The 19,657-nt window shown below is 49.9% G+C and overlaps 7 protein-coding genes across 7 annotated transcripts; 3 read left to right on the plus strand and 4 right to left on the minus strand.

Moving 5' to 3' along the window:
- On the plus strand, nt 1–2,650 carry BDV17DRAFT_246335 (non-SMC mitotic condensation complex subunit 1-domain-containing protein). The gene is made up of 2 exons (XM_073756050.1): nt 1–2,102; nt 2,178–2,650. The coding sequence occupies exons 1-2, from the start codon at nt 54–56 to the stop codon at nt 2,352–2,354; spliced, it is 2,226 nt and encodes a 741-aa protein (XP_073610112.1). The 5' UTR covers nt 1–53; the 3' UTR covers nt 2,355–2,650.
- BDV17DRAFT_277437 (putative oxysterol binding protein (Orp8)) lies at nt 2,501–4,996 on the minus strand. Its single transcript, XM_073759433.1, has 6 exons — nt 4,449–4,996; nt 4,292–4,368; nt 4,179–4,218; nt 4,048–4,117; nt 3,933–3,992; nt 2,501–3,867 (listed from the first exon to the last, which is right to left on the minus strand). The coding sequence occupies exons 1-6, from the start codon at nt 4,532–4,534 to the stop codon at nt 2,917–2,919; spliced, it is 1,284 nt and encodes a 427-aa protein (XP_073610113.1). The 5' UTR covers nt 4,535–4,996; the 3' UTR covers nt 2,501–2,916.
- Nucleotides 4,997–7,187, minus strand: BDV17DRAFT_277444 (ubiquitin C-terminal hydrolase 37). Its single transcript, XM_073759434.1, has 6 exons — nt 6,680–7,187; nt 6,534–6,628; nt 6,373–6,472; nt 6,130–6,311; nt 5,884–6,068; nt 4,997–5,830 (listed from the first exon to the last, which is right to left on the minus strand). Exons 1-6 carry the CDS (start codon nt 6,812–6,814, stop codon nt 5,268–5,270), a joined length of 1,260 nt encoding a protein of 419 aa, XP_073610114.1. The 5' UTR covers nt 6,815–7,187; the 3' UTR covers nt 4,997–5,267.
- A 114-nt stretch (nt 7,188–7,301) lies between these two features.
- On the plus strand, nt 7,302–11,527 carry BDV17DRAFT_246345 (putative nuclear envelope pore membrane protein). The gene is made up of 4 exons (XM_073756051.1): nt 7,302–7,926; nt 7,980–8,128; nt 8,188–11,169; nt 11,231–11,527. The coding sequence occupies exons 1-4, from the start codon at nt 7,486–7,488 to the stop codon at nt 11,430–11,432; spliced, it is 3,774 nt and encodes a 1,257-aa protein (XP_073610115.1). The 5' UTR covers nt 7,302–7,485; the 3' UTR covers nt 11,433–11,527.
- On the minus strand, nt 11,427–15,104 carry BDV17DRAFT_246349 (rRNA-processing protein UTP22). The gene has a single exon (XM_073756052.1). It carries the CDS (start codon nt 14,925–14,927, stop codon nt 11,622–11,624), a length of 3,306 nt encoding a protein of 1,101 aa, XP_073610116.1. The 5' UTR covers nt 14,928–15,104; the 3' UTR covers nt 11,427–11,621.
- Nucleotides 15,105–15,455: 351 nt separating this feature from the next.
- BDV17DRAFT_301906 (cystathionine gamma-synthase) lies at nt 15,456–17,772 on the plus strand (the record flags this gene model as incomplete). The annotated part of the gene is made up of 5 exons (XM_073764341.1): nt 15,456–15,500; nt 15,602–16,994; nt 17,045–17,228; nt 17,293–17,335; nt 17,408–17,772. 5 exons carry the CDS (start codon nt 15,456–15,458, stop codon nt 17,528–17,530), a joined length of 1,788 nt encoding a protein of 595 aa, XP_073610117.1. The 3' UTR covers nt 17,531–17,772.
- Nucleotides 17,773–19,131, minus strand: BDV17DRAFT_246359 (uncharacterized protein). The gene has a single exon (XM_073756053.1). It carries the CDS (start codon nt 18,908–18,910, stop codon nt 17,837–17,839), a length of 1,074 nt encoding a protein of 357 aa, XP_073610118.1. The 5' UTR covers nt 18,911–19,131; the 3' UTR covers nt 17,773–17,836.
- Nucleotides 19,132–19,657: the final 526 nt, after the last annotated feature.

The raw sequence follows: 19,657 nt of genomic DNA on the forward strand, positions 1-19,657 counted from the left end.
GGAATGCCATCAAACTGCTTGGCAAGTTAGTTTCAACGCATCCATTCAGTGTCATGCATGGCGGACAACTCTCTCTGAAAGAGTGGACAGAGCGTCTAGACGCTGTCGATGCCGAACTAAACGCGCTAAGGCCACCAGAGACCCCAGGATTCGATACTGGGGATGTTTCACATATCGACAGCGAACTTCTTGATGATGCGACACAATTACCGGACGATTCGCCATCGAAGGCACCGCGCATGTCAGAAGAGGAGAAGGCTGCAGCGATGAAGAAGGCCGCGGAGCAAGCCGCCACGTCAGAATTGCTTGCGCGGCTGCAACTGACCAGGAAATATTATAATGAAGCAATTCGCTTCATAGAAGTTCTCCACTCCGGTTCTAGTGTCGTAGTCCAGCTTTTGTCGTCGAAGAACAAGAGTGAGGCTATTGAAGCGATGGACTTCTTTGTCATGTTGGATGCATACAAAGTTGAAACTGCGCGTACCGGCATTCGGCGAATGTTAAGGCTCATTTGGACCAAAGGTAACAGTGATGAGGGCAAGGGAGTTCAGACACATTTGATCGACTGTTACAAAGGACTTTTCTTCGAAGCGCCAGATTCGTTTAGCCCCAATGATGCAGCGAACTACATCGCTCGAAACATGATCAGTCTCACATTTGGCGCTACCCCTGCTGAACTTACGTGTCTCGAGCAGCTGCTCAGCACTATGATGAAAGCTGGCCACATATCGGATGCTGTCATTGCTAAGCTTTGGCAAGTGTACGGTGTTCAGAAGAAAGAAATCTCCAGGACCCAACGCCGCGGTTCCATTATTGTGCTAGGCATGATTGCTTTAGCGGATCCTGAAGTCGTCATCAAGGAGAATGAAATCATGCTCAGAATCGGTCTTGGAAGCCTTGGGAGATCCGATCTGATTCTCGCGAAGTACACTTGCATTGCACTGACACGAATGGTTCCCGGCCGTCAAGCCAAATCTAAGGAGTCCAGCATCTCCAAGCTTCTGAACGACCACGCCGTGCTTACGAAGCTTGCAGCCATAGTCGAATCCGTCTCTGACAGCAAAGAGTGGTATGGTGTTGCAGAGCAAGCCATTAGCGCCATCTATGCTTTGTCGAAACACCCCGATGTTCTTTGCTCTGACATTGTCAAGCGAAAGACGAGAGCTGTTTTCCAGCCGCAAACTCAGCGTCCATCTTCCAGCCACTCTGGCAGTGAAGAGGAGCAACGGCCTGGGACAGCGTCATCCGAAAAGTCCAGTTCTGGACAGAAGACCTCCTCAGCAGCGCTATCTCAACTCCTATTTGTCGTTGGTCACATTGCGATTAAACAGATTGTTCATCTGGAATTGTGTGAGTTGGATTTCAAGCGCCGAAAGGCAGAGCAAGAGAAGAATAAACCTCTTGCCCCAGCCCAAAACAATGATGAGGCCGCCGAGGACGACGAGTTAGACCTCATTGGGGGCACGACCGAAGACGACTTCACAGAAGCGATGGCGCATATTCGTGAACGAGAGCTGTTGTACGGCGAGAATTCGCTACTCTCAAACTTCGGGCCATTGGTTGCAGAGATTTGTGCGAACAACAACACATACTCTGATCGCAACCTTCAAGCTGCAGCAACGATATGCATGGCCAAACTAATGTGTGTGTCGGCTGAGTATTGTGAGAAGAACCTCCCCCTGCTTATTACAATTATGGAGCGCTCCGAAGATCCTATCGTACGGAGCAACGCAGTCATCGCTTTAGGAGACATGGCTGTCTGCTTCAATCACCTGATTGACGAGAACACGGACTTCCTTTACCGCCGACTGAACGACGACGATGCGTCAGTCAAACGTACTTGTCTCATGACTCTCACCTTCCTCATCCTAGCTGGCCAGGTTAAGGTTAAGGGACAGTTGGGCGAGATGGCCAAATGCTTGGAGGACGACGATAAGAGGATTGCCGATTTGTCCCGCATGTTCTTCACAGAGCTGGCAGGCAAGGACAATGCTGTTTACAACCATTTTGTTGATATGTTCAGTCTACTAAGCGCAGAGCGCAACCTGGAGGAAGGCGCGCTCAGACGCATTGTCAAGTTCTTGATCGGCTTCATCGAGAAGGTCAGTTCATGTCCAAGACGAGAAAGCCCGTCCATTCGTTTAGCAGCAATTTGTTATTAACATATTTGACTGCAGGAGAAACACGCCCGTCAATTGGCGGAGAAACTCGCCGCTCGATTACCGAGGTGTGAGACTGAACGGCAATGGAATGACGTCGCCTACACGCTGTCCCTCCTTCCTCATAAGAACGAGGAGATCACAAAGACAGTGGCGGGAGGTTTCAATAAGGTTGTCAACAGCGCGGCTGCTTAGGCCTCGGGGCAGAATTCCACGAATTGCACATGACTGTAAATGCTTTCTATTTTGGGATCTATATACGGGTGGCTTTGGATGGCGCATCACGGGGAGGGGGTCTATTATTGTATATACAGCGTGATGATGAGCAATCTGATAATTCTCTATCCTTCTTCTACCTGGATCCCTTGGTATCAGTAGCGGCCTGTGCGATTTGTACATCGCGGCGGCCCGACAAGGTCAGGTATCCTCTTCATCCGTGGTGAGTTCCTTCTGCTACAGCAGCTCTAATTGTACATTGCGGGCAAGAACCAGACGCAACATCGTCTGAGAAACAACGTTCAAGTGCATTTGAAGTTTATAAGAGGCCCTGCCACTAGTGCCACCAAGATGAAATCTAAATTATTAGAAACGGTCTTATGACTCAAGGAGATAGAAGCTGATAGTAGAAAGAAGGCGAGTCGGCAGCATTTCAAGAAACGCCCACCCTACCATCTAGCTTGTTGGTTGGTATGTACGAGAAAATGAAGTTGGTGTATGTAAAAGATTCAGAAGGTATACTTCAGTTGAAATTCCGCACTTAGGCGCCCTTGACCTCACTCTCTTCTAGATGATATTGTTCTGTGCGGAGGCCCTCGAGCGCCTTCAGCCCTTCGTCGCTCAAGGCTGGCTTTCCCAGCGGTGTGACCGCGCCCGTGAAAAAACGCGGTTTCCATTCTTCGTTCTTTTCTTGCCGTTCAGCGGCCCGTTGCCGTTGCCGGTCTTCGATCTCAACCTTCAGCTTGGTGGCTTGGCTATATCTCTTGTCCAGTATTGCCTCGGTCACCCCGGACCAGAATTTCCGAGACTCGTTGGATAGTTGGCTCTCGTCGGGTGGCAAAGATTTCGCAACGGGAAAAAGAGGCGCAATATCAATCAGGAGTTGAGGCTCGCTTGACCCAGCCAGGGTGTAGTAGATCTGATTGTGCCATGATCCTGAGATTTTGGCCAGGACGTCACCCTCCGGAACGTCCTTTATCCTTGTAGTCGTATCCTTGTCTGGGTTGTAGCGGAAAATGACACCTTCAACCTTATTTTGAGCTCGGCTAATCCAGCCTTCCTCTAGGTATTGTAAAATCACTTTGGTCCGGGTTTTAGGACAGATGATGAAGCATGTGTCTGCCACAGTAATGGATAGAGCCCCTCTTAACAGGCCACCCAGATGAGCAGCAGGATGTGTTAGTTGATACTCTTCGTTGTCTCTTTTGTCGAGATTGATAAATATTCCCAAATTGTGCTGGCCTGGAGCGACGCGAATGCTCGTGCCCGTAAATTTGGCACTGATCTGATCGAATCCACGAGCAGAGACTCCTGTTTCTGCACAGTCAATATAGAATGCAGATACTGGCGGGTGATGAGACGTTTGTTCGGTCAAAAAGCACACTCTAGCCAATTTTCCGTCTCCATCTTTCACAACCGAAGCGCCGTTGACTGGGGCTCCCTGGGACGGCACGGGCACTTCGGGAAGGGTGGAACCGACTTCCCAGCTACACTGGAGGGTTGAGAAGCGGTCAGCTATATCACTAGCGGAGTATTCAATTCAAAGCTCAAGCTCACCCTGAAAAATTCACCGAGTGTGGAATTATAGGGTTTGCATGGCTTGCCCTTGATGTATTTCTGCGGAACAATTAGCGGAAGCGCATTCCCTTCGTGAACAGAATGGGAACCATACCAAGTCTTTAGTGAACCAGAATCTCAAAACCTCCAGCATGCGTCCCAGTGGTTCGTCTGATGTACCAATGCTGTAGGATTCCCAGTCAGAAAACAAGTCCCTAGGTAAAATGGATAGTCGACTTTGCTGACCTTGCGAAGGTCTCCGGTCTATCCAAATAGTTCCAGTATTCTAGTAATTCGGCAAGCCAGTCAGCAAAATGTACCAGGCATTGTATGCTATCGTCAAGGCTCAAACAACCCACCTAGATTGGGAGTTGGCTCCAGAAGTTGCGCGGGTAAGGAAAATCTCACGGAGGCAATATCGCTTACGCCAACAAATCTGGAACAAGATCACAATGAAAAGTTAGCACAACCATGTCATAAATAGAGATTTTGGCAGCAGACGCCCGGAGTGCGTACTTCCGAAGGATAGATAGGAATGTCTTCAACTTCGAAGATTCATCAGGTGCCTTCTCAGGCAAATCGGCTGTTGACGTGGAAGACATCACAATGTTGTGCTTCTGAGAAGATATGTGGAAATAGAGCTAGATGATCCAGCGGGCGAGCAGCTATTACAAGCTCGAGCGTACACAGAGAAGTTAAAGATTCGACAGGTCTAATTTCGGCGTCCAGACACAAATGTTATAGAACCAAAACACGGCGAGGGAGAGGCGCAACGGCGGTAATCGCGGTGAGGGTAGGATAAAGGACAGACAGTGACAACGATCTCCTATAATATCAAGGCAAAAAAAGTGAAAGGTGGAAGCTCAACGTTGGATAGATGTTGAGCCAGAGCGGTCGGTTTGGAGAGCAGGCGGTGACGTCTTGGGTCGGTCAACACTCCGAGTCTCCGAGTCTTCTTAACGCCACCGACCTGATCGCAGTAAGATGCTCGGTGAATAGAGTGTACAGATGTGAAATGTGAAATGGTTTTATGGGCAACACGGTGAGGGGCAACTCAGAAGGCGGGGGGACGAGGTCAGGGCGCGCTGAAGCTCTTTTGTCGCCGCAGGCTGCTACTTTTCAATTATCTAGTAGTTCGGGTAGTCTTAAGTCCCAAATCCATCCATGTGAATGCAGAAGCTCTCGTCCAATCGGCACATCACGAGGCCGTCCGAAGCTTCTCCCCTGGCCGAAGGCAGCTTGACAAGCCTTGTCTGAAGTGGCAGGCCCCTCCCTTCGTACATCATTGACCGTCACCGCCACTAACTCGGCGATACCATGCCCGGCACATCAACCCTAGCGGAACTCCTTCGTCTTAGAAACCAGATCTTCAATGACTTGCTTGCGCGCCAATAGGCGTAGCCATGTTCTTATGGCTGGCCCATAATCATACCGTCTTCCCGCGGCATACTCTTCATCCGCCCGCCGGGACTGCTGTTCCTCTCGAATCGCCGCCCGGAGCTCCAGTTGCGCCCTGCCCAGATCTATGCCTTGCTTCACTAATTCATCCGCTGAGCACCCTATATTCTCCTCCTGTTTGCTAACAGGCACAGCTGCCTCTTCAAGAACTCTTTCGGTCACTTCGTAGGACGCGTCGGGACCTAAAAGCGCGTTGTCGGAAAGGAAGGCCATTGTTTGCGGGTCGGCGCCGATTTCCCTCTGTTTGCCCGCAGTGATAGTTCTCGATATAGATTGAAGCTGTTTGATGTTCACAGCCAGCTGGCTAATGAGGTCAGGTAATGGATCTCGCGCAAGGCTCAGAATGGAGAACTCGATTTGGTCTTCTTCGTACGCTTCCATCCGGGCGCGTATGTTGGGCTTCACTAATTCTAGCCAATCGCTGTCCGGTTCAAACGGTCCTGTGCTCTCTATGTCAGCCTTCTTGCCATTATAGCCGATATACAGCACTCACCTAGAGCCTGAGGCTGGCGTTCCAATCCATCAAATTTCCACACCTTCCCCAAAGCAGGAACAAATGCAATGAAATGAAATCCTGCATCGGCTTCATGCTCCTCGCGACCACGTTTCTTCAATCGATTGCGCTTAGATGCAGCCTCGGATTTGAGTAGGAGGTCAGAATTGAGTATATCCATTCTTCTGAGCCAGTGTGTTAGCGGCAGCATAGAGGTAGAGTATCAAACGGCTTCTGCCAACTCACCTGGCAAACGAATTATGTATCTTCTTCACAAACTCGAAGTTGTTGATTGCGTCTCCCCTCAGTGCCGGCGTGAATGGCATGGTGAAGTCCTTGAAGCTCCGCAGATTCTCTCCAAGATCAGCTCCTTCAATGTTGTTTACGATATTCAACAGAGCAACGCTTGCACAGGAATTGCTCGCCGTCTAGGACAATGGGCAAGGTGAGTCACCAGCATTTCTGAGACAAAGACACAGAGGGACGAACCTGATTTGCAAACCAGAGCCCCTCAGGACAGCTCGCTTCCTGCTTGTCGGGATCATCCTCACGCCAACGGAACAGGAATATCAAGCCGTAGACAGGCTTACTGCACGGGTTCGCGGATGCTCAGTAAATGAGACAGCGGCAAGTAATTCGGATGCTCTTACTTCAGAAACGCCAGAAGTTCCTCATCTAGCGAAACTACTTCTTGGACTTTGATGCCTGTCACTCCAAATTCGCGGAGCATTACGTTGAAAATAGCCTTCGTCTGTTAGTATGGATTGGCTGATTAGATCTGAGTAGATGCAAATACAGGCTCGGACTCCAGCTCACAGAACCCGTTCCATGAATCCTTGTCATCCTTTGAGGCTGAGCGATAAGAATCAATCTTGCCGTCTATATCATCTGCTAGATCATTCAGCCTCCGTCGTTTCACGCGCCCACTCATAGTTTTTGGCTTAGGTGGAGAAGTAAGGTGTGCAGTAATGTGGATGAGCCGGAGAGAAGGTTGCGGGATCCGGTAACTAGGTAAAGTAGAATCAACTGAGGTCTATTTGGGATAACCTAGATGAAGAGATATATCGTTGCCGGATAAGTGAAGTGAGATGAGCTTTCGCTGCCTCGTAGGATCTTGCACGCTCCTGAGTCGCGGAGGAGACGAAAAGTTGAGATTCATTCAAGCCCACGAAGTGAATGAGTGCGGGAGGTGAAAGCAGGAGCGTCATCCTTATTGCGGCCGATCTGGATGCTCAAAGAAGGCAAGGCCGCAGCCTAATACTCGTAGTCTCGCCGTCCGTCCCGCGTGTAAGCTTAAAGCTGCTGGCGGAGTTGGCCCGACGGTGCTGGAGCTTCCCAGACTAGTCCTGATTCGGTGTGCGCGCGCGTCAAAGAAAAATATCGGCAATCAAGAGTTGCCATCTTCTTCACCTGCAACATCTACGAGCACCAGGTGTGCACCCAACCTACCCAGTACGGATTTCCTTGCGGGAGAGCTGCACTTCGAATCTGATAAGTTGCTTTTTATATCTGCCCAGCTTCCCATCGGCAGTTGGAACCCCTCGACTTTCAATCTACAGCACTACTACATCGCCCGCGGAAAGCCCGCGACTACAGCATGCCATGAGCGATACTCCCCGACTTCGCTCCGCGTTTCCTCAGACGCCCAGAACCACACAGAAGACGAGAGACTACAATCGCACACCTTCGAGGTCTATACCACGAAATGTTTCACCTTCCGCGCCTCTTCCAAAAGCACCAACCGCCGATCAGGACAGGGGCGCGGCGCTCATTCCATCCCGCATAGTCGACCCCCCAACACAGCGGATGTACGTGGCGGCCGTTTATGTTGCTCTCAATGCATGGCGATTATACGAGGCCTATGCGGCTTCCGATGACTTGGATTCTACTTGGCTGTTCTTGAAATGGGCCTCTATAGATGGCATCTTTCTCTTTGGTCTCCAGGCCTTGCGCATTCCCTGGTTGGAATGGGCTTTCCCGACAACACTTGCCCTCTTTCTGATTCATGTCGCATTTAACATCTTCTTGATGTTCCGCATCCCGGTATAGTTCATGTCTCAGAACTAATCGAGCCGGTGATTGCTAACTTCGATTAGATTCCCATCGGCGTATGGTTCTCAGGAATGGTGAAATTGGCCTATGATCGAGAACTCTCGATATCTGGACAAAGTATCAAACCTGGGGACATCATTAACAATGCATCCCTGATTCTCGGAAAGCAGATCGTCAATATTCTTCCCGAAGGGTAATTTCACCCCCCGTCTACTTCAGCTGATGGCTTGTTTTGCTAATTCAACAAAATAGGTCTGCCATATTGAACCCAGAATTGGCACCACTATGTTTGGATTCTCAAAAAACCACTATCGATCTGCCGATCCGAGTGAATCAAACCGATCCTATCTTGATTGAGCTGCTACGCCTCGATTTCAACAACGGCGATAGTGAAGTTATCACGATTCCTGCCAAGCAGCTGAAACAACTGAAGAAGCAGGCAGACAAGAGGCATTCACAATCAAGTTCAGACCTTCACCGTGACCTTCTCCTTCCAGTTCGGAAAACCGGACTGTATCGCCTGCAGCGAGTTGTGGATGAGTCTAAGCTTGAGGTTCGCGTGCGAGCTTCCGATTCTATCGTCACATCCTGTCCTCGTGCTTTGATCAAGAACTCGTACACGCATAAATGCCGTGGCGAGCTATCAAACTTGGTGCTGGCCGTTGAGGGTACGCCTCCGCTCAAGATCAAGTACAGCAGGCAGGTTAATGATCATGATCGGGGCTTCTCGTTCCAGAACATTCAGCCTGACCACTTACGCACTCCGCTTTTGGGTCACAGGTCCCTTGGACGGTTATTCGATGCACGAGAGCCCGACATTGCGTGGGCTCAAAGTCAAGTTATTAAGATACCTCTAAATGAATCCTTGAACATTGGGGGTGACTGGCTTTACATGATCGAGGAGGTTCACGATGCGTCCGGGAACGTTGCGAATTATTCAATGATCATGGAAGATGCCGATCGGCACTCTGCAAAGTCTCTAGCCCAGTGGCATCAATTCTCTGTTCATGAAATTCCCAAGCTATCGCTTTCCGGATGCAATGACCAGCACTTCCTCGAAGTCGCTCGTGGGGAGAGCCTCCCGTTGCCCATCAGATTCCTCAACTCCGACTATAGTTATGACAATGATGGTCCCTTCTCTCTAATATATTCTTACGGCGTTAATGGCCAAGAGAGTGTGGAGGATCCTGCTCGCACTGTTCGGCAGCTGTCACTGAAGACAATTGACCAGAAACCCCTTATCAAGGAACCGGGATGGTATAGCGTGAAGCACGTTTCGAGTCAATTCTGCTCGGGAGAGATATTTGAGCCCTCGTCTTGCTACCTGCATAACCCGCCAGAACCCGAGGTGTCGATTCGCTCCGAGAAGATTTATGACAAGTGTGCGAATAACCCAATCGGATTGCTTGTCGATTTAGATCTTACTGGTTCGCCACCATTTCGACTTCGATACGCTATCGAGACTTCGAATGGTGTTGAGACCAAACACCACGTCATTGACGGCTTACGCTGTCAGTTGGACTTCACCCCTATGGAGGCCGGGCATTATCGCTATCGCTTCTTGGACATTTCCGACAGCGTTTATGCACCTCGACCCTTGGAGAGTACAGTACCAGTCCTGGAGCAAGATGTGAAACCACCCGCTTCTGCACATTTTATCGGTACCAAGGATGTACGGAAGGCTTGTTTCGGCGAACCTATATCAGCGGATGTTGCTTTTCTCGGAGAGGCGCCTTGGACGTTAGAGTACGAGCTCGTCCATAACGGCAAGAAGATAAAACATAACCTCAAATCGGAGACCGCAAGGTCAACCATTGTGACAAACAAACTACTCAGCGGCGGCGGGTACAACCTCGTGCTAACAAGCGTGAAAGATCGCTCGGGTTGCAAGAGGAATCTCAATGAAATCCTCAAGATTGACGCTCGGTCCAAGCCACCCCACGTTGCTTTCGGCCTCATTGAGAAGAGCAGGAAATACTCGGCGCTTCAAGACTCCAAGGTTGATATACCTATTCGACTGAGTGGTGAACGCCCGTGGACTTTACAGTATAAGAATTTGGACTCAGAGTCTTCAATAACCACGAAGACTTTCTGGCAAGAGAACAGCTTCTTGACCGTGAGCCAGGAAGGGCGTTACGAGCTCATGGGAGTGACTGATAGCTCATGTCCAGGATCTGTCGATGAGGCAGCGAAAGTCTTCGAGATATCCTGGATTCCCAGACCCCAAATCACCGCTGTAGACGATACGCCTGTGGGTCCGGATGGCCTAGTCGCAAAAAGTGATGTTTGTCAAGGACAGGGTGACAGTCTCGAGCTTCGCCTAACAGGAAACCCCCCCTACACAATTCAGTGTGAACAGCGAAGAAAACTATCTCGTGGTTCTACATCCGCGCAGGTACGGAACCTCAAGACGGCTCTCCATAGTCTTTCTATGGAGCTGGAAACTTCCGAGCCGGGCGAATACTCTTACCGATTCAAGGAAGTTGGTGATAATCTCTACAACACCGACCCGAGAGGCAATCAGGTCGTGGTCACTCAGAAAGTGAACCCCCTACCCGAGGCGCGCTTTGACGCACCAGGTCATATCTACGGCTTTTGCAAGGAAGACGACAGTGGCGAGGAACTCATTCCTCTTACCATGGAGGGTGTACCGCCTTTCTCCCTTGAAATATCGATCAAACATTATGCGAAGGCGAAGCCGGAGATTGTCTCCATCCCGAATATCAAATCAATTCGACACAGTCTTCCCATCCCAAGACGACATCTTGACTTGGGCCAGCATGTTGTCAATATTCACAAGGTGAGGGATGCACGGGGGTGCGAAAGAACCTACCACACAGATTTGTCCTCGGTGAGAGTTATTGTCTCGGACGTACCTACGATCATCCCGCTCGAGTCAAAGGTGGACTACTGCGTTGGCGAGCGTCTTTCATTTTCGCTCTCTGGTCATTCTCCGTTCGATGTGTTCTACACCTTCAATGGCGTCGCCAGAAAGGCGTCCTCCCAATCCAACCATTTCCGTCGTATTGCGGAGAAACCTGGTGTCTTTACTATTACTGCCGTCAGTGATGGTGCAAGCGGCAAATGCAAGGCTCACAAAGACATCGTGAAGACAATACACCAGATGCCGAGTGTCAGAATCAGTAACGGTCAGGTCTCAATCGTGGACATCCATGAGGGTGGCGAGGCAGAACTTGAGTTTGAGTTCTGGGGTACACCACCGTTTGAATTCACGTATGCAACATCCGTCTCCTTTCCCCGCTCTTTTTGTCTAGTTTATCTAACAATTTTCTAGTTACATTCGAAGCACCAACGCTCGCAAAGGGAAGAAGCCCCAAATACTTGATATCAAGCATGACATTTCTTACGAACATTCGAAAATCATCAAGACGTCCGACGAGGGTACATACGAAATCGTGGCAATCAAGGACAAATACTGTTCTTTCTCTGCCCAACCATCAACGGAGAGGAACGAGAAGCTATTGACGGGTTCATGATTGCAGGAGAAGGTTGTTGTGGATTTAGTTTGTTTATTTTATATGACCATGTCCTATCAGTTTCCGTCTCTCTCCATTTCCAATAATGCCTTGTTTGGGTCCTTCTGTATATAGCATTGCAACGGCGCTTCAAGGTATCATTTTTTACATCACAACCAATGCCCAACTACTTACATATCTAACAAACATTCACTTCTTCTGAACATCAATGCGACTTACCATGCCCGACCCCAGCCTGGAAATCTCGTTCAGCATGGCCGTACGGTTGGTCGAGACCTGCGCCTCCGATGTAGAACCGTTCACTTCCTTAGGCATTGTCGAGTACGCAAGACCCAAACTCCAGCTTTTCGGTTTGAGATTTTGCGGATTCCAGAGCCCACCAATGGTATCAGATTGCTCACGTCCAGCGAATAAGAGAATGTTGGGACTGAAACAAGCCTGCAAATCACGAACGAACGCTTTGATGACGGTCTGTTTTGAGACGCGAGTCGGGTCACTAGGTACACTGACGTTCTTGAATTTGGATGTCGACGCTGAACGCTCCCGAAGAAGTTTTGGGCGAAGATGAATAACAAAATCGTATGGCTCCAAAGCGGGGAGGAAAAGCTGCGACACATCAAGCTCAGGTCCTTGCTCCCGTACTAGTTTCATTACGGCCTTCGCGAGCGTGCAAATTCGCGCAGCGACCACCTTCGGTGGCATTTCATACTGCGTCCATGTCACGCCTTCGGGATCGATATCGGAGCCGATGAACATGGATAAGCTGTTCATTGCTGGGTCAATACTTCGCCATGCGGCGAAACGGGTCCGAATTGTTTCGATTGCGGCCTGGTCCAACTCGCCGCCTAATTCAACGATCATTGGTTCTTGTTGCCAATCCCATCGGGAGAACGCATGCAAAGTTCTGAGGAAACCGGCCATTATACTTGAGGGGGTCTCCCAGGGATGTGGTTGGGTAAATACCCGTACCGCCATCAGCTCGATGAGTTCTTCGTTGACGTGCGCGTCGAACAAATGACAGCTGAACCAGTACTTGACAAGGCGTATGGTAGGGGATAGGAGGGGGAAACGAGTGCAGAGTGTTCTGATGGCCTGCGAGAGGCGGGGGCTATGAACAAAGAGTCGCTTGTGCGCAAAAAGTGCATATGCAACCTCCTGTTTTGTCTGCGGGCTAGCACCCTGCTCCTTGACCCTACGCTCAAGCAGTGTTTGTTCGCGGTCATGGTAAATTCGCAGACGGAACGTGATTCCTGATACGTGGGTGACATCGAGGAACGCGTTGTTGAGGATCTTGCTTTGTTCGTTCTCCAAGCCAACTTGGGCCGATGGGAACTCACTAGACTCGGTCAGGGCATCCCCGATCTTCACCAGAAAAGCGACCTTTGTCATCTGAATGGCCACAAGATCATCCGGCCATCGTGCAGAACTCTCAAACTGAAGCACGACATCGACAGGGGCAATGCCATGGCTTCGGTCGACGCGTAGAGCTGTGTATCGAAGCAATGAGCTAGCTGGTGCTAGATGCCTGACGGCCAGAGGGACCCCGTCCATGTCTTGTACCGATCTTTCCAAGTTATTGAAAGCGTCATTGATCAGCTGAAACGCAGAGCTTGAGTACGACAGTATGTTATCGCCGTTTCTCTGGAGCTGCTCGTCAAACTCGTCACCGACAAAGCCGATGTCGTCCTCGCCATACTCGAAGTGACGGTCCAGAATATGGAGAATAATCTGTTGCACTATCGACGAGGAGGAATCCTCCGTCCATACTAGACTCTCTCGAATGCTGCCATCTTTGAAGCGCCGAAGCTCGGCCTTCTCACCCCAGAATGCTCGGAATGAAACTGCTGCTTCCTTCTCCTCAGCGGACGGGCCGTGGTCGACGACGCGCGTAGCGTTTTCAGAGTTTAAGAGCAATCCCACAGACAAGCTGCGTACTCCTGTTTTCCGAAAGCCTTTCGTCTCCACAGACCAAGCGCCAGCAGAGGGACTGGATATGTAGATGAGATCAGCCCTGTCACCAAGAGCTTGGGAAAGTACTTGGTAAATAGCGCGCTCTTTCTGTATTGCTGCAAGCGCATCGCCAGATTCATTGGTCGGAAGCGTAAGAAGTCGGTCAAACCTGAGCAGCGGTTCATCAATCTTGAAGATGAAGACTTTCTCGAAGTTGTCATCTCGAGACTCATTCAACATTCTAAGGGTTGTGCCTGCTTCACGACGGAGGAACGAGTACGACCATGGTGTCATCTTGTAGAGGATATTCAGCCCACTCTTGCCGTCATAAACCACGGGGCCTTCGCCAGGCCACGGAATGTCGGTGGCAGAGAACAGAAGAGGTTCTGTCAAGTCCTTTCCAGAAAGATACTGCATAGTCGCCTTGAATAGTTGGTAGCTACTGTACGATTTCAGTAACGCCGGCTTTCCACTTGGACCTCCACTCTCAAGCAGGAGCGCCATGAGTGTGGACCATTCAAAGCCACCAAAGCCACCCTTGTGAAGTGATGACTGGAATCCACGTTGCCGAAGCCATATGCGACCAAGAAGGCATGCATCTCTGAAGGATTCACAACTCTGAGCAGCGGAAGACAGCATCTTGTGATAAAACGCAACAGTGGCCTCTGAACGGAGACATGAATTGTAAAATGGTGTAGGTTCATTCTTATCCTCCCCTTCTAAGCCATGGCGTATGTTAGCTTTCATTGGAAGTGTACGCGAGATGGGAAATAATAAGTCTTCGACTGCCGGAATGATGCGGATCTGGAACTTCAGGCGTCCAGGTTCAGCTGGTTGTAATATGACCGTGGGACGAAGAGCATCCCCATCCTGAAGTTCAAATTTCACATCCAGTCCCGTGGTTTTCTTGTTTTTGATACCAGCGGCAATACAGGCCACATAGTATGCTCGTTTGTGGAAATATCGGTAGTTGGTGAAGTCCTTCTCTTGGAATATCGAGCTTGGCATTGTCACAGACATATCCAGAACATATTGCGCTGCAGGTTTTGAGCTCGTCCTGAGCGCAAAGCTTCCGATCACATTAACGTTCGTCGGTCGAGCGAACGTAACCGGATACTTGGTGTCTTTTCCAGGACGCGGTTCGGGGTATGGGACGTAAACACCATGCAATTGACGCAATTCCTTCTCGGCTTCCAGCGGTGTTTTAGCCGGTTTTTCCGGCAGGCTTTCGATCAAATCCTTGACACCATGAAGAGTGTCTTTGAGTGTCGCTAGCTGTTTTTCGTAATTAGGCCTTGACTCTGCAATCAGTTCGTCGAGCTGTAACTTGAAGAAACTGGATTTGTAGATCCCGCTAGCAAGCGCCATCTCCGCAGAGCCTGAGCTGCCGGTTTGCCTGGCTGGCTTGGAGTTACCCTGCTTCAAGCCATTTGAGGCATCCACGGTCGATCGGCTGGCGCTGAGACCTAGCTTTGATACATCATCGCGAGAAACTCTGTCAGGAGATGGACTCAATCTCCGTCGCTTCGCCGTGTGGCTAGACATGCTGGAATGCCGGTCTGTCAGATGGAGCAGGGGAACTCAGCAGACGATCAGCAACCACAGCAATCTCGAAACTTTTTTTTGCAGTCATCAGCTCCGTCCTCCGATAAGATCACGTGCTGACACCCGATAACGGTCTTTTGCACGTGATTGTCAAGCCGGAGCCTACCTTAAGTCACTGGGAGTTCTCCGTGGGTAGGTAGGCTCAATGGCGCTTGATTGATGTTCGAATTGGCTTCGGTGCCTCAACCAGCATGGCTTATGATAACTATGGCTTGTATATGGATATAGCACTAAAGTCTGACTCAGTGCCGAACAGACTCTGCCGAAGTATGACTCCTCCCGTCGACCCTGACAGCCGCAATATGTAATTGGTTGAATTGCCTCGCCGACATCGCTGGCCGCTCTCTAATCTCTGTGCTACAAGCTTATAACTCCATTTTGCAACCCCAGTTCTACGTACTCATATGTCTTTATTCTATTTGCATAAAGAATCTATTTCCTGCACTTGAATAATCTGTTCAGACCAGCATGCTCCAGGAGACCGGAGGTTCTGTACCTCCTAACACCGATCATGTATGTATAACCCCGCGTACCCCGCGGTCTCCGAAGCCTTTGCGACCATGAAACGAATTGACACGCTCGGAGTCTGGAACTGCTCTGTTGACGATACATAGGCTGTCAGTGTATCACTTCCCACGTGGAAAGCGAACGTCGCGTACGAAGAAGGAGAGCCGTGGATCGTGAAAAAGATGCAGTGCGGTTATCCCCGATTCTTCGTCCACCCAATCATCCAGGAACTTGCCGGAGAGATAGTTTCTCGATTTGGGTCTCCGGACACCGAGGCAGCGACTTTATTCCCATCCCTGAAGACTGCACAAATGTGCCACTCGTTCATCCTATCGAAGATATCGCCCGAAGAAGCACACAAAGTCCGGATCTTGGAGTTCGCTCCCGCTCAGCAGCTGGAAAAGGAACTGACTACTATTAAGTCACTCCTATCATGTGTTATATACCCAACAGAGTATACAAAGATTGCAAAGCAAGTGTGGCAACATTCCGGCGACGGCATATCGAGTCGACGAGGCGAGTTTTGTCTCAGTGCGTTGAGGGACGATCTCCTTGTGGAAAAGAAAGGTTCCGGGACAGAATCAGCATCACAATGGATACACAAGGGCCCTCGGAGATATCAGGGACGGAGCTCAATCAATGGGCTAGGCAAGGGCGTATTGCACGGCGCAGCTTCTGCCAACCAACCTCAGGAAGGACGTGAATCAGTTCAATTTATTGAGGAACGCTTCGGGAGAAATTTAAGTACCTCATTGGCCACTCAAGCCAAAATTGCTGTGCGCAGGCGTATAGCAGGTGTCTTGACCGCAGACGTGGAACTGAGTGAAGCCTTAGAGAAGTCTTCGGAGGAGGGAAGAGTCGCAGGACTCCAGGAGTCTGATGTTTTCCTTTTCCCAACTGGGATGAGCTCAATCTTCAACTCCCATCGGCTGCTGCTCAAAGCCAGGGGCTTCATGAAGAGTGTCTGTTTCGGGTTCCCCTATATTGACACCTTGAAGATCCTCGAGAAATGGGGGCCCGGCTGTGTCTTTTACGGCCGTGGAGCTTCCGAGGACTTGGACGATTTGGAGTCACGGCTGGCCGATGGTGAGAGGTTTCTGGGTCTCTTCACTGAGTTTCCTGGAAATCCCCTTCTCAAATCGCCCGATCTTAAACGGGTCCGAGCCCTGGCTGATAAATATGACTTTGCCGTCATTGTTGATGAAACGGTGGGAAACTTTTTGAATATAAACGTGCTCTCCCATGCAGACATCGTGGTCAGCAGTCTGACGAAGATATTTAGCGGGGATAGCAATGTCATGGGAGGTAGTGCAGTGCTCAATCCGCACGGGCGGTATTATCAATTCCTCAAGAACACGTTCAATCAGGAGTACGAAGATACTGTGTGGATGGAGGATGTCGTCTTCCTCGAAAGAAACAGTCGTGACTTCGTTTCCCGTATTGAGAAGATCAACCATACGACAGCGGAAATAACAGCGATGCTCAAAAATTCCGCGCTGGGTAAGCTAAGATTGTGAGCAGTGCTGATGTCAAATCTAACCATCGTCCAGTCAAAAATGTGTATTACCCTAAATGCAACCCTTCACTGCCCTTGTACGATGCTTTCCGTACTCCAAACGGTGGCTACGGAGGGCTGTTTTCGGTCACTTTCCACTCTACAGCAGCGGCGGTTGCTTTTTTTGACAATCTAGAGGTTCTCAAAGGTCCCAGCCTTGGGACTAACTTCACACTGAGGTAAAGTCTTATGCATCACGGCGCTGTTGGGCTTCAGGAAGAGGTTGCTGACCGGATGCCTCAGTTGTCCGTACACATTGCTTGCTCACTACGGTGAATTGGAATGGGTACGTACTCATATTCTCTCTCTAAGGACTCGTCTAGTCTTCGGTCTAACTGGGCTAACTGTTGCTGTCTAGGCGAGTTCATTTGGTATAGAATTCGACTTGGTGAGGATTAGTGTTGGTTTGGAGGATGTGCCCACTCTTCGCGCTAAGGTGCAGCAAGCACTGGATGCTGTGGCTACGACTTCTCAAGAATAGACGGTCATTCATCGGATGCCGAGCTCAATCTCGATTGAAAGATATTCTCAAGGCTGTTATCAAACTGGACCGCCCCAATGCTACATGCACTTCAGGGCAGCCGTCGGTGCCTGGAGAGATCAAGCGCATACAGATTACTTGGTTGTCATTATTGAGCGACATAGCTTGTAGAACTTAAATCACGCGAGGGTATAGGTGACAAAATTCAGGCCATAACATGTCGAGATGATGCAAACAAGCATGACCCGTTTAGAGGTAAGCACAATAAGCGAGGAACTTCAGTTTAAGCAATAAGAAAAGAGGAATTCAATCATCGTTGACCGTCGTATTTGTTGGCTGGCTGCGGGAGGCTCCCATATCTCCGCTACCTGTTCGTCTCAGAGCCTGCCTCATGGTCTCTATGTTCAAATCACCACTCAAGCTGGGAGAAACTGGTCTTTGGACAGCAAGAAGTGGACTTTCTGCACCTCGAGAACCGCGATGTGGAGACAGTTCCAGCCCCTGTAATGATGTTGAAATGCTGGTCGGTGGAGAAGTTCCGAAACCATGAGAGGACACCGGTGAGTACAAAGGCGACGGAGAAATGTTGCGATATGCTGTTGCTGACGGATTTTGGCTACCCGCGCTCCTTTGAGGAAGGTCATTGCTAGGCGGATATTCGCCTGTTTCAGCATTTTCAGCATTCACAACATCAGCAAATGAGATGAAGCTTAGGCGCCTGATATCATTAACTTCCTGACTCTGATTGGCCAATGGAGGCTCTTCGGTATCACCGATACTCATCGCAGCATTCTCAGGTGAAGGTGACCGTAACTGCTGGTCAGTATGCACCCCGTTCGTGGCAGGCTGGTGTATGTTATGGGTGACAATTTCGACTGAATCCGGATTGAGCCCGCTGTCGGTAATTGCTGCAGAGGACGCTTCCAATACTGGAGGAATGTGATTCTCTGTTCGAATATGCGACGGGATTGATGGTGATGTCTGAGGTATCAGAATGTCTTCTTGAACACTGCGTTCAAAGATCAAGGATGCAGGCGAATTGGCTTGTAGTGGTGATCTTTGACCCGCCCGATCCGGTGATGATGGTGTTCTCCGGGAGGCTCGTCCTCGTGGAGGCGATAGTGAGCTATTGCCATGGGAAAGGGTCAATGGTCCTGGGCGGGAAACACTGGCGTCCATTGTGGAATACGACTCGTGAATTGAACCCATAGCGGAGTATGTATCCTGTTCATCCTCCCCTTCATTTACGCAATTGCAGCGCCGTGCAATAATCGTGCGTCTTGGTCTAGCGTGCTCGGAGTCACCCTCATAATGTGTCGATTTACGGGGGTTTTCTTGCAAGATTGCGCTGCCGCTTCCACTTTTCATGGCTTCGTTCATTGTCGAAATTCAATAATATCGGCTCACTGTTTCCAAGAAAAATGTGGGTGAGAGGGTATATTCGACAACCGAAACATTCATACGATAGCGGGGGCTCTGGCTCATTTGATTGATATCAAATGAGTGGTGCTTTGTCTGGCGATGATATATACCGACAGTCAACTCATTCGTTGATTGTGGACAACGAAAATGGACGAACTAATGACATCAAATCATGGAACCAGTCTACAGGCATTCACCAGAATCCGCAAGATTTCGTGAAAGCGCAAGGCTCGAGTGTCAGCAAAATAAAAGCCACCGAGGAACCAGCGCCTAGACACTCAGGAAGGTTGCTGGGGCTGAGAGATGAATTCAGGCGGTTCAGACGGAAAGTGTTCATGCGCAATCAGCGCAAGTTGAAGACAATAGGATCAAATGAACAAATTAGTTGTGCGCAGAATGTTTATGATTCGGACACATAACACATATCCTGAAGTACTATTAAAAGACACCAGAGTCTGGCGAAGGGGAACGAGGTATAGCGATAGATAAGAATCATCACGGCCCTGGCCTGCAGGTTAGAAGTGTGCTGAGATGCATGGATCCAATGGAATCAAGTGAGGAGCTAGCTGGAGTGGACACATGACACCTGCCAAGATCTCTCGGGACGGGGATGCACACAGCTCTTATGCAGTGGCTGACAAATTGTGCCAAATTCCAAGACCGAGCAGCGAGCGGAAAAAGTTGACGGGGCCTCGAGTCTTTGCC

The sequence above is a fragment of the Aspergillus undulatus genome, assembly GCF_047715775.1.
Source record: "Aspergillus undulatus strain CBS 261.88 unplaced genomic scaffold BDV17scaffold_96, whole genome shotgun sequence".
Lineage (NCBI taxonomy): Eukaryota > Fungi > Ascomycota > Eurotiomycetes > Eurotiales > Aspergillaceae > Aspergillus > Aspergillus undulatus.

Coding starts and splice junctions, on each gene's coding strand:
- BDV17DRAFT_246335 (XM_073756050.1), top strand. CDS start 54: ATGCATGGCGGACAACTCTCTCTGAAAGAGTGGACAGAGCGTCTAGAC. Junction 2,103..2,177: donor TGATCGGCTTCATCGAGAAG/GTCAGTTCATGT, acceptor ATTTGACTGCAG/GAGAAACACGCCCGTCAATT.
- BDV17DRAFT_277437 (XM_073759433.1), bottom strand. CDS start 4,534: ATGTCTTCCACGTCAACAGCCGATTTGCCTGAGAAGGCACCTGATGAA. Junction 4,369..4,448: donor TTCCTATCTATCCTTCGGAA/GTACGCACTCCG, acceptor ATCTTGTTCCAG/ATTTGTTGGCGTAAGCGATA. Junction 3,868..3,932: donor CACTCGGTGAATTTTTCAGG/GTGAGCTTGAGC, acceptor TCAACCCTCCAG/TGTAGCTGGGAAGTCGGTTC.
- BDV17DRAFT_277444 (XM_073759434.1), bottom strand. CDS start 6,814: ATGAGTGGGCGCGTGAAACGACGGAGGCTGAATGATCTAGCAGATGAT. Junction 6,473..6,533: donor GAACTTCTGGCGTTTCTGAA/GTAAGAGCATCC, acceptor GAACCCGTGCAG/TAAGCCTGTCTACGGCTTGA. Junction 5,831..5,883: donor ACGCCAGCCTCAGGCTCTAG/GTGAGTGCTGTA, acceptor TAGAGAGCACAG/GACCGTTTGAACCGGACAGC.
- BDV17DRAFT_246345 (XM_073756051.1), top strand. CDS start 7,486: ATGAGCGATACTCCCCGACTTCGCTCCGCGTTTCCTCAGACGCCCAGA. Junction 7,927..7,979: donor TCTTGATGTTCCGCATCCCG/GTATAGTTCATG, acceptor AACTTCGATTAG/ATTCCCATCGGCGTATGGTT. Junction 11,170..11,230: donor ACACCACCGTTTGAATTCAC/GTATGCAACATC, acceptor ACAATTTTCTAG/TTACATTCGAAGCACCAACG.
- BDV17DRAFT_246349 (XM_073756052.1), bottom strand. CDS start 14,927: ATGTCTAGCCACACGGCGAAGCGACGGAGATTGAGTCCATCTCCTGAC.
- BDV17DRAFT_246359 (XM_073756053.1), bottom strand. CDS start 18,910: ATGAACGAAGCCATGAAAAGTGGAAGCGGCAGCGCAATCTTGCAAGAA.